This window comes from Silurus aristotelis (assembly GCF_946808225.1).
Source record: "Silurus aristotelis genome assembly, chromosome: 8".
Lineage (NCBI taxonomy): Eukaryota > Metazoa > Chordata > Actinopteri > Siluriformes > Siluridae > Silurus > Silurus aristotelis.
The window spans coordinates 4593885-4606050 of record NC_139581.1 but is presented as its reverse complement, the minus strand read 5'-3'; the positions used below and the strand labels follow the sequence as shown (position 1 = coordinate 4606050).

The window sequence follows — 12166 nt, the reverse complement described above, 5'->3', positions numbered from 1 at the left end:
TGATTTTTTAAATATGGAAATATATATTATTAATTATTAATAGAAAAAAGGTTTTTTTAAGTCTGTTGTGGTTTCGTCACTGCAGTGCGAGTCAGCTGACTTGTGACTCATGTGACTTCATAAGAAGCCGGGCGGAAAGACTCGGGATTTCATTTGCTGCAGATAAAGTCACAGGGTGGCTGAAGAAGATGTTAAGGAGTATAGCGAGTGTAATAAATCCCTGTCCCGTGAGTTAATCCTTCCCTACTGCTGTGTCGGTCATGGCGGACTCTCTGCGGCTGCCCCAGCGGTTCAGTTATGCAGTCGGACATTTCTTAAACGATCTGTGCGCCTCCATGTGGTTCACCTACCTGCTGGTGTATTATCACTCGGTTCTGGGCTTTCAGAACTCTTATGCAGGTGTATTATTGCTCGTGGGGCAGATAGCGGACGGAGTGTGCACGCCTCTGATCGGATACGAATCGGACCGGACCGCAGGATGCCGCAATTATGGCAAGAGGAAAACCTGGCATATGGTCGGTAAGTGAGTATCTTCATGAAGGAGAATTAAATGTCTGGGTGACGTTTCTTTCCTGCAGGAGTCTCCTGGGGATGGAGATTACGAGTCGGATGAACCGACTCACCTCGCCAGTGTGAGTCGATTGTATTGTCATCTTTCGACTTCTGATACGAGTCGACTCTTTGAACACAATTTGCTTCCCAGTATGACTCCTCAGCAAGAGTTTATTTTTCCAATGCGCATTCGATTCATGTTATCAAGAAGAGTTGGCTTTTTAGACTCCTCGAACGAGTCGACTCTTTCGACCAAGAGCTAACTTTTCCAACGCCCATTCGACTAATGTCACCAATAAGAGTTGACTCTTGCCCATCGATCAACTCAACTGATAAAAAAGAGTCTACTATTTTGCTGATCAATTAGTCAACTCTTTTGCAGATCAATCAGCTCAACTAATCAATGAGTGGACTCTTTCGACAATCGGCTCCGTCGATCAGTATGTCGACTCTTTTGGCAATTGATCAGTTTACTTGAATAGTAAGAGTCAACCCATTTGCAGATCAATAAATGAGCTCTTTTTTTTTATTTTGCCAATTCCACTGATCAGCTAAAACTAAAACAACTGAAAACATGATTGCCAATCGATCAGCTTCACTGAACAATGAGAATTTTTTTTTTTTTTTACTCTCAGCAAGAGTCTCCTTTTTTTAACATGCATTTAGCTTGTCACCGTTAAGAGTATCTAATTGTTTAGCCATTTCATTTCGCTGTTAACATTAGACTTTTTTGCAAAAATCCAAATGGTTCAGCTCATCAACAAAAGAGCTCGATCAGCTCAGAAACCCAGTAATACCCGACCCATTCGATTCACAAATAAGTCCCCCATGAGCTCATATTGAGGAATGATTGGTGACTCCTTGGTGTCCTCATTGGTGTCAGATCTTGTTCTCAGTACGTGTAGACATCATGTCATTATATACAGTATATTGTTTAATAAAATATGAAAAATTACTTGTAGTTGCTCAGTGGTTAGAGCTCAGGGTTACTGATCAGAAATTTGGGGGTGGGGGTAAAGCCTCAGTTTCACCAAGATCCCTCTGTTGGACGCTTGAGAAAGGCCCTTAACCCTTTGTGCTTTAGGGGCACTGTATCATGGCTGACCCCCAGATTCCTAACATCTCTTCGATATGGAAAGGAAAAAAAAAATTCACTGTGCTGTAATGTATTCGTGAAAAGCCTCTCCATCTTTCTGATTGGAAAACAATCCATGATGCCTCCGGCCAATCAGAATCCTAAATGTCTAATTTCTCTTTTTTTATTTATTTTTTCCCCTCTTCTTTCTGTACTCCAGGGACGATCAGTGTGGTGATATCTTTCCCCTTCATCTTTAATCAGTGTATAGGCTGTAGCGAATACACTCCACAATGGGCCAGGCTCATCTACTTCATCCCCTTCATCATCATCTTCCAGTTCGGCTGGGCTGCGACCCAAATCTCCCACCTGTCCCTCATCCCCGAGCTGGTCACTTCCGAGTCAGCCAAAGTGGAGCTCACAGCCTACAGGTACGCCGAGATATTAAAGAGCTCACACTGGTGATACCAGATCGCTCGCGTCTACATCCTTGTATACAGTACACACCTTTTAATACCTTGCAGCGTTGGCAGCGAGCTGATTGGTGAAGTGAAACCCTGGCTCACACACCGGGTCTGAATTTAGTGGCTCATGCAGAAATGAAAGAAGGAAGGAAATTCTTTTTTTTTTTCTTCGCCCTGCAAATGTTGTGCTCGTTTCTAGGCTTCTGTGTGCTCTTAGGGTATTTTTGTTATCTGCTTCCTGTATTCGGTGCTTTTACACCTACACATGATTCAATAGTGATGTGTGTGTGTGTCTTTGTCTCCTCCTGTCTGTCTCTGCAATGCAGTATATTACTGCAGTTCATTATATTTGTGTCTGTGTTTCTCAATCTTTAACTATTTGTCTTTTTAGCTGTCTGCATGTCTCTTTCTCAGCCTGTGTGCATTTTTGTTTTGTTTTGTTCGTCTGTCTCTTTGTTTGTCTGTGTGCATTCAGTTTCTCTTTTAGTGTCTCTCTGTCTATCTGACTGTTTGTGTGTTTGTCTGTCTCTCTGTTACTCTGTATGTCTGTTTCTCAGTTTGTCTTTGTGTACATGTTTGTTTGTTTTTCCAGTCTGTCTGGCTCTGTTTTTCTGGCTCTCTCTGTCTTGTGTGAATGTTTCAGTTTCTCTTTTAGTCTGTCTGTTTTTCTCTGTCTTTCTGTTCATCTGTATGTCTTTCTATCTATTACTCTGGATGTGTGTTTCTCACTTTGTCTTTGTGTGATGTTTTCGTCTGTCTCTGTCTCTCTCTCTCTCTCTCTCTCTCTCTCTCTCTCTCTCTCTCTCTCTCTCTCTCTCTCTCTCTCTCTCTCTCTCTCTCTCTCTCTCTCTCTCTCTCTCTGCATGTTTCAGTTTCTTTGTTAGTCTGTCTGTTTCTTTGCCTGTCTTTACCTGCATGTTTTTGTCTCTCTCATCAGATGTTTCTCTTTGGTTTGAACTGTAAATCAATCAAGCATAACATTATGACCCGCTGCATAATATTGTCTTGACCACTTTTAATAGATACTGAACACTGCAGACCAGGAACAGCCACAAGAGCTGCAGTTTTGGAGACGTTCTGACCCAGCGTCTAGACGTCACAATTAGTCAAACTCGCTCAAATCCTTACGCTCGCCCATTTTTTCTGCTTAAAATTGTAGGACAAAATGGTTACTTGCTGCGTAATATTTTCCACCCACTAACAGGTGCCATGATGAAGAGATAATCAGTGTTCTTCGTTTTACAGCTCATAATGTGTTAATGTTATGCCTGATCAGTGTATGTCAGGAGAAACCAGTCAAAGTGTTAGGTGACTATTTATCCTTCTCTCGGTGCAATGTGCTGATGAACCTGAGCGGAAATGCTGAGTAAATAAAATGAGGAATTCTGATTGAGGGATTTAAAGATAGAGGGAATTAAAGATGTTGAAGGTGCTGAGATCTGTGGTGGAGATCTGTTATGCACCAGAATTAAACTGGGAGAAAAAGCAATCACAGCTACAAACTTGAACATTATTTATATATTCTCAGTTTTTCTGTTTGTCTGTCTGTCCATCACTCTTTTTGACTATTTGTCTATCTCTCCTGCTGTCTCTTGCTCTGTTTCTCTCTGTATATCTTATTGTTTGTCTCGCTCTCTCTGTATATCTCTTTTTCCCTGTGCTTGCGCAGATATGCTTTTACCGTGATCGCCAACATCACAGTGTATGCCGTGGCATGGATTCTTTTTCATTTCCAGTCTAACGAAGATCCATCCAGCATCGATAACCTCGGGCCCGTCGACGTCCCGGTTTTCAGAGTGAGAAAACGCACACACGCCGTTAAACCAAAACCCTGCAAGAACGTGACCTGCCAGAGTCGGTTCTTTGTTTCGGGTTGAGTCGAGGCGTATCTTTCTTTTTCTGTTCACATTTTTACTTCGCTTTTCTTTGTGGGATTTTTAAGCTTACTTTTATTTTTCTGATACAGATCAAAATAATCATTTATAATGCAGAATTTGCAGTAATAAACTCTCACCAGACAATAGTTTCTGGAATACATTAAATTAATTAATAAAAAAAATTAAAAAAATTTGTATATGAATGTTTTAATAATTGTAAAGTGTTTCCAAATTAAATAATTAATAATATTTATATTACAATTTAATTTCAATTTATTAGATTTTTTTTTTCTTTTTTTTTTTCTTTCTTTTTTTTTTTTTTTTGTATATTCTTAAAAAAAAATCTTCAGGCTTTTCCACGGATTTTTATTTTTTTTATCAAAACAAAAATATATCTTAATGCTTGTTAATATGGTCTCTTTATTTAATTATATATATATATATATATACACACACGTTGTATTATAATATTTACTATCATGATGTACTTTTTTAAAAATTTTCTCTTAAATATATTCTAATATTTTAAGCTGCTTTTGAATTGCAAAATGCAACACGTTCCTTCATCTTAAATCTTTCATCTTTTTCTTTTTTTCTATTTATTTATTTTTTAAATAAAGAACCTGAGTCTGATCGTGTGGGCGATCGGAATCTTGTTCTCTTTGCTCTTCCACCTGGGCACCCAGGAGTCGAAGGCCAAAGGTAATCAGAATGAGGAGGAAGAAGAAGATAATGGAGAGCGGACATCTCTCCTAACCCGATCTGCACCGAATTCTCCTTCTGTGGCTCTGCAGTGGAGACACTGGCTGAAAGAGTGGTCCTTCTACCAGGTAGCTACAACCCATCAGCCAATCAGCAGCCACCTTATTTTATCAAGTTTTTAGAACACAGTCAGCCAATCAGCATCCAGCTTTCTGCAGCAGTTATAGATTAGCACTGCAGGAACATGATTAGTGAGATTATTGGCAGTTTCAGTCGTTGCAGCTAGTGACTGAAGCGCGAGTCTGTGCATATATGTCTGGAAGGTCATGCGACTTTTACAGTCCGATCAGGCTTTAACTGGGTCACGTCCAGGAAACGTGCAATGATTAACATGTTGCAGAGTGTGCAGAGACACGACACGGTGCAGCCTGTCATCTCTTCATCTTTACTTTTATATAAATGACTTATAAATGCTTCTGAGAGAGTACTGCACAAAACAAAGATTTTACAGGCGGTAAGGGAAAAAAGAAGAGGAGGAAATTGTAAGGTAGGAGAAAGAACGAAGAAAGAAAAGTGATGTAAAATAGAGATAAAACGGGGCATTACAAGGAAAAAAAATGAGAAGAAAGAAACTAATGGAAAGAGAAAACAGGAATGAGGGAATGACTAAATGAATAAAATGAATAAAAAGATATGGAAGGAAAGGTGGGGGCGGTTAACAAATACGAGATAAAATAAATGAGATAGAAAGGAGAGAAAGCAAGAAAAAAGAATGGAAGAAGAAAGAAAGAAGGGACATAAAAGTAGGGAAGAAATGGACAATGGAGTCAACATAACTGGACAAGAAAAGAATACAGAAGAGAGGAGGAAATTGGTAGAAAGGAAAGAGATGTGAAGGAAAAACATATCGGAATGAAGAAAAAGAATAATAGGAATAATAAATAATATCGGAATAAAGAAAGAAATTGAGGGAAGAAAGACTTTAGATTTTTTTGTGTTGATTCTCAGGTTGCAGCTCTCTACATGTGCACAAGGCTGATAGTGAACCTGTCACAGACCTACATTTCCATGTACCTTACCAACACACTGCTCCTGCCAAAGGTAACGCGTATACACACACACACACACACACACACACACACACACACACACACACACCTTTATAGCTGTAGTTTGATGAATTGATTGCTTTGCCACATTCTCTCTATTTGATGATATTGATATGGGTGTGTGTCTTTTACCTCTTTCCTCTTTTTCTCTGATTGCAGAAGTACATCGCCACAATCCCCTTAGTAATGTACCTCAGCGGATTTGTCGCGTCTTTCATCATGAAACCCTTCAACAAGCTGATAGGGAAAAGTGTGAGTTTTCAGATTTCTGTCTGTTACCATTCAAACCTCCCTTTATACGGTGCTCTGTATGAAATGAAATGATATTATATTATAATTTGTGTGTAGATGGTGTACTTCATGGGTCTGATTCTGATCCTGATCTTCTCATACTGGGCTCTGGTGGACACTCATATGGGAGAGGGTGTGTATGGAGCTGCAGTGCTGCTGGGTGCGGGATCAGCCACCATCCTCGTCATGTCTCTGTCCATGACTGCCGATCTCATTGCAGATCAAACTGTACGTACCGTCCTATTCACACACATCCATGCTTGTTCCACAGATCATGTAGTTCTGTAGGTGGACTTAATTTCCATTTATTTTAGTCAAATATTTCAGACTGTTTATTTATTTTTCGCTATCGTTTCTTAAGTTGTGATTTACAGCCATTTGTATGGGCTACAGTTCCTAGAAAACCCTTTGTCCTTCACGTTTTAGTCTTTTCTCTGCTCTTATATCACCTTTTACTGATGAAGAGCTGTTAATCAGCTGATTCATTGTGGTGGGGGTCTTCAAGACCTCTGCTACAGGGACTTCTTGAAAACCTGTGCTAGAATTTATAATCTACAAACTGTTTATCTGCATCATTAAATCCTTTTCAAACCAAATAAACCATTGTGGACTATTTCCATTTCTCCGTGAATATGACGTATCGCAACACTACGTAGACCGGGGCGTGTCCTGAGAGTCGCATAGAATACAGATTAACATGGCAGAGGTAGAGCTGTAACTTCCTGCAGACACAACAGAAAAAGAACGTCTGGTTTGATATTTTTCTTGTGAAAGGGACCTGCGCTAAAAGTCAGAAGGGACTTAAGTAAAAATTGTCGGTCTGAAGCGAAGAAATAAAAGCGAACTATCTCCTTTTTTTTTTTTTTTTTTTTTTTTTCATTGAATCGCATTTTGTTAAATCAAATCCGAATCGGATCTCACTGCATCGTAATGGGGGTGAATCGTATCGCATCAAATCGGTAGCTGCTTCATATGTATCTCTTTAATGTATCGTTGTCTATGCATCAAATTGCAAATTGCACAGCCCTAATCCCTATTGGTGTCCTGATTCTTCAATATTTATGCATAATTTCGATTTTCTAAAATTCGTCCTTACAGCAAAGTGGAGCGTTCGTTTACGGAGCCATGAGCTTCACTGACAAAGTCGCAAATGGCGTGGGAGTCATAATCATCCAGACACTGCACCCGTGTCAGTAAGTCACCTCCATTAACATCTCATGGGAATTAAGACATTTGATAATGACAATATTAGACAGACATTAGATTCTTCTTATTTAATTATTATAATATGAAACATTACGTAAAGTAATGACTTGATTCGATTTGATCTATTCTAAATAATTGTCACAATTTTATAGTTGTATTTAATGTTTTTTGCTACTTTTATTTATATAAATGTATAAATAATTGTATACAGACGTACTAAATGTTTTATATTTGGATAGGATTGTCATCGAGGAAATTCAATTCAGTTTTAGGTCTTTCAACAATGGGCATTGTATCAAATCAGCTTTACAGCGATAGAGGTTTTAAAGTTAAGGTTTATAAAAGAATTTTATTGTAAAGGTTTAGTGGCTATAGGTTTGTTCCTTTAGTGCCGACTGTGGCAATGAAAGAAACCTTTAGAGGAACCAGACTCAAATCCCATCCTCATCTGGGTGGCACTGAATGTCCGTTCATTAGTTCCCTCATTGTTGAGGTGTTCAGTGATTGGTGCTCACATGCAGAACTGTTCATGCAAACTTATTGTTAAATAAGAGTTCAATACGCTGTCTTATGTACATACTGTTTGTGCTCGTCTTCTGCAGCACTCAGGGTTGTTGTCCTGCATGTGTGTGGTATTATCACTATGTGATGGTGATCGTTACGGGCGGAGTCGCCGTCGTAGCAGCTCTCAGTCTCTGCACCATTCTCATCTGGCCAATCAGGATCCGGCATTGTAAGTCTACTTTTAATCATATGCTGTTTTTCCCCACTCATACACACTGAGCCATGACGATGATGATATTGGTTTCTTTAGTTAATATTTTTAATCTTAACCTCCTGTATGAAGCCACATGAAGGAGGAGGCACTTTTTGAGACACATTTGAGATTTAGGAAAGGAGGCGGGGCTTCCGGCATCTCCGTTTACTCCTTAGCTCATAGTTATTATATTATATAATTCATATTTCACCCCTATGACTTGCTTTTATTTCATTCCTTCACGCATCACAGTTGGATGTAGACAATGAAATGGTCGTTTCTCCACCATATCAAATGTTCTACATCAATATATTTTGAAAGTGCAAGTAATTCGGGATTCACCTGAAGTTAGACAAGTCTTACAGGAAGTCGTGTGACCCCGAACATGTGTTTTTGTGTGATACTGTTGATTGTGTGTGTGTGTGTGTGTGTGTGTGTGTGTGTGAATCCTGTTCAATCTAATGGCAAAAGATATGTAAACATTATTATACATTAAATGCAATATTTTTTTATATTTTAAATATTTTAACGAAGATATCGTGAAAGAAGGAAAAAGTGAGAGTAAAGCAAAGAGAGTGAAATTGTGAATGAAAGTGTGAAAGAAAGAAAGTGAACAAAAAAAAAGTGCGAAGGAATGAAAGAAAGAAACAAAAAAGTTGAAAGAAAGTAGGAGAGAGTGTGAAAAATGAAAATCGACAGAGCTGAAAAAAAAAAAACGGACACGTAGGCAAAAAAGAAAGTGAACGATGCAAAAGAAAGACTGACCGAAAGAGAGTGAAGGAGAACGAAAGACGGAAAGAAAGAGAGTGGAGAGTTGAAGGGTTGAAGGAAGTAGGAAGTTGAAGGAAGTAAAAGAGATTAAAAATTGTGAAAGACCAAGGGACAAGAACGAAGAAAGTGTGAAAGATGGAGAAATGATAGATGAATGTATAGGTTGACAGATACAGTAGATAGAAACGATAGATAGATAGATAGATAGATAGATAGATAGATAGATAGATAGATGGATAGATAGATGGATAGATGCGTTGATTGTCGCATCTAAAGCATTTCACCGCATGTTATAATGTATATGTATTTGTATGTCACAAATTGAATGTACTTTTTTTGCCGTAATAATATGAAAGTTATCATTATAATGGTGGTAATGAAGTGGTTGCAGTAGTCGTGATCCAGCAGATGAAAGCACATGTAGATAAAGACACGAGTATACAAGGTGGCTGTTGTGTATTACAGTGGCAGTGGAGCAGCAGGTAAACGGGTCTGCAAACAGCCCCCCTGAGGGTGAGAGTTTTGTTCCACTCTTTTGCACTCTCTTTTTGATCTCACTTAAGCAAACTTGTCCTGAAAACACACGGATATTAATGATGAGCAATCAAAAATCCTATAGTGCACTGCATGAGTACCATCCACAGAAATATCACGGTTCACTCACATGCATAGAAATCAAAACCACTTAATTTTACCACACAGGTGTTGATTTTCCTAAAAAATTGGAATACAGAAATGCTTTGTTCCCTTTTACTTTACCAATGTCTATCGATTGAATGCTTTTCCCCCTTTTTATTGTGGCATTTATGGTTCAGCTTCCATTGAAAGCGAATTCCTGATATCACTTGCATTATAGCAGCTGTAAATGGTAATTCTGTGACCTGTATAGAAGTATACGTTTTTGTGGCGTCAAAATATAATTATACAGTGGACTGTCGGTTTGCGAATGTAATTCGTTCCAGACAAGTATACTCGCACCAAATGATGCGCATTACAAAGTAAATTTCCCCATAAGAAATAATGTAAATTAGAAAAATGCGTTAAACCCTAGAAAATATTCCTTTAAAAATACGTTACAATATACAGTAATACAGTATAATACATTTATAAGTGATATTTGTTGTATTACTGTATATTGTAACAATAAAATAAAAGTAAAAGAAAAAACAATGTTTACATTGAAGGAGAGTTGGTGCTGGCGTGAGGGAGACGAGGCGGAGTGGAGGATAAGGATTACTGCTGGGAAGGACGGGAATCTCCTTCCATTATGATGTCGGGAAGGCTTTTAATTTCCTACTGTCTAGTTTTTAAAAAAAATCACTTTCAGTTTTTGACTCGCTACCCCTCAAATGTTCTTTGAAACTTCTTGGCTGTTGTGTTAGGAAGCGTGCGCAAAGAACCAACGTGATGTTCATAACAAAGCTTCATACGTTTAACAAAGAATTTCATGAATCTTTTTGTTCGTATAACAAAACTTTCCTACAGCGGGGTTCCACTTTAAGTATATAATTATTATATAATATAAATGATATTTTGTATATTGTATAAAATTATTATATAAATATAATAAGTATTACACCTACAAGACCAACATGCAATCAGCTTTTAGTTATTGCCACGAATCTGTAGGAACGTAACAGTACTACAGACGTGAAACAGCTTTTATTTTCTAGCTATGGCGAAGTGCACGTTTATACTTGGCTTCAAAAAAATTCATTTAGGGCTTGCTTAAAACCAGCTGCTAAAAACATATTTGTGTGTTTGTGATGTTCTATAGATCTTAAATTTCATTCTCATTGGTCTTAAAAAGTCATTACATTGACTGATGTCAGCACATTGATGATAAACCTGATTATTATCCACAATGTAAATCTACACGTTCTGAATCGGACTCTTAATTCTGCTCACTGAATTCCAGCTGGAGTGAATTGGTGTTTTCAGGCAGCTCTGACCGTGTGCTTGTTTGTGTGTTTCCTCAGGTCTCCGTGTTATGCCCGGTCTTCTTTCGGATGGAACAGATTCAGAAAGCAGCGAGCCGACTCTGGTTAACTGAATGGTCCTGAGTTGTGAGTTTGTAAATCTGCACAAACTGAACTGCTACAGTATGTGGTCCAGAGTGCTGCCATTCCAGTCCTGTTTATCCACTTATTTATGAATGAATCCTATAGGTGTTTTTATTCTGCATCTGTGCTGCACTAAAAGATACAGACCAGAACATAAGCATAGAAACACTAAAGCATATTTTACCATGTGTTTGCGTGCGAGAGTCATATTGAGAGATTGGGATTGAGCGCACATATATACTGATTCAGTATATGAAGGGATTTATCAAATCTATTTTAAAAAGCCATTTAAACACTATTGACAAAGGGACCAGCATTATATATTTGTTATTGCCTGTTATCATATGTGTACACACACACACACACACACACACATGTAATAATGTATCTTTTTATACATTAGAAGAACAAAATTAGACTATCGCTTCCGTTTTTCACCGATTTCTACTCGTGTATCCAGCTGTGTACAGATGCCATTTCTGCCACAAACTCTGGACCTCGTTTATCAGTCTTTAACTAAATGTTTTCATGAAGTTAAATTGTATAATACGGAAGTCCTAAGAGGCCATGCATTATATTTCTTTCTTTTCTGTTTCCTTGTTATCATGACTTAATTTTCTTGTGATCTCGACATGACCGATGTTATCTCTCTGACCATTGCTCTGATCAGCCTAAAACCATTCAAACGGCATCTTTTATGCGTCATTCGGTAACCATGCAGATGTTGCAGACGTGATGAGAGCCTCCTCCTCAAGTGTGAAGAGCTATTTTAGCGTGACCCTCGCGATCATCCATGATGCCGCCTGGAGAAGGTACTCTTATGCCGATCACACAGAAAAGTACTGATCATGAGGAAACGATGTTGGTCGAGATCACAAGAAAATGTAGTCATGATAAAGAGAAAAACATTTACAGATAGATAGATAGATAGATAGATAGATAGATAGATATGATTATTTATCCCAATGGGAAATTCAAACAAGGCATATACGCTGATATAAATGCAAAAAAGAATTTTTATAAAATGAATGTCGATCATGAGAAAATCGTCGTGATAACGATAAAACAATTTATGTCGAGACCACCAGAAAGAAAAAAATATCCTAGTGCATGTCCTCTTAGAATTTGGAATAACAAGGGAATACATGCACATTTACACTAAAAGGAAAATAACGTGTACATCTGTTAAATAGTTGTTTACAGGTTACAACCACAACACTGATTCAGACAAATAATGACTGACAAATGTTACACTTTGTTTATAATGCTTTATAATATTGCATAACTTTCACCACTGGT

At 38.1% G+C, this 12166-nt stretch overlaps 1 protein-coding gene across 2 annotated transcripts; it reads left to right on the top strand.

Moving 5' to 3' along the window:
- The first annotated feature begins 78 nt into the window (after positions 1-78).
- mfsd12a (major facilitator superfamily domain containing 12a) lies at positions 79-11941 on the top strand. Of its 2 annotated transcripts, XM_083548551.1 has the most exons (11): positions 126-519; positions 1848-2058; positions 3761-3887; positions 4589-4798; positions 5679-5771; positions 5939-6031; positions 6128-6298; positions 7169-7263; positions 7879-8009; positions 9270-9317; positions 10784-11941. In XM_083548551.1, exons 1-11 carry the CDS (start codon positions 261-263, stop codon positions 10855-10857), a joined length of 1512 nt encoding a protein of 503 aa, XP_083404677.1. In that variant the 5' UTR covers positions 126-260; the 3' UTR covers positions 10858-11941. The 2 variants fall into 2 exon arrangements, with proteins under 2 accessions (XP_083404678.1, XP_083404677.1); XM_083548552.1 differs by lacking the exon at positions 9270-9317 and having other exon boundaries at positions 79-519.
- Positions 11942-12166: the final 225 nt, after the last annotated feature.

Bases quoted from the DNA above. Each gene is read 5' to 3' on its own strand.
- mfsd12a (XM_083548551.1), top strand. From the start codon at position 261: ATGGCGGACTCTCTGCGGCTGCCCCAGCGGTTCAGTTATGCAGTCGGA. The intron at 4,799-5,678 runs GTAGCTACAACC...GTTGATTCTCAG, and splicing joins AAGAGTGGTCCTTCTACCAG to GTTGCAGCTCTCTACATGTG. The intron at 7,264-7,878 runs GTAAGTCACCTC...CGTCTTCTGCAG, and splicing joins CAGACACTGCACCCGTGTCA to CACTCAGGGTTGTTGTCCTG.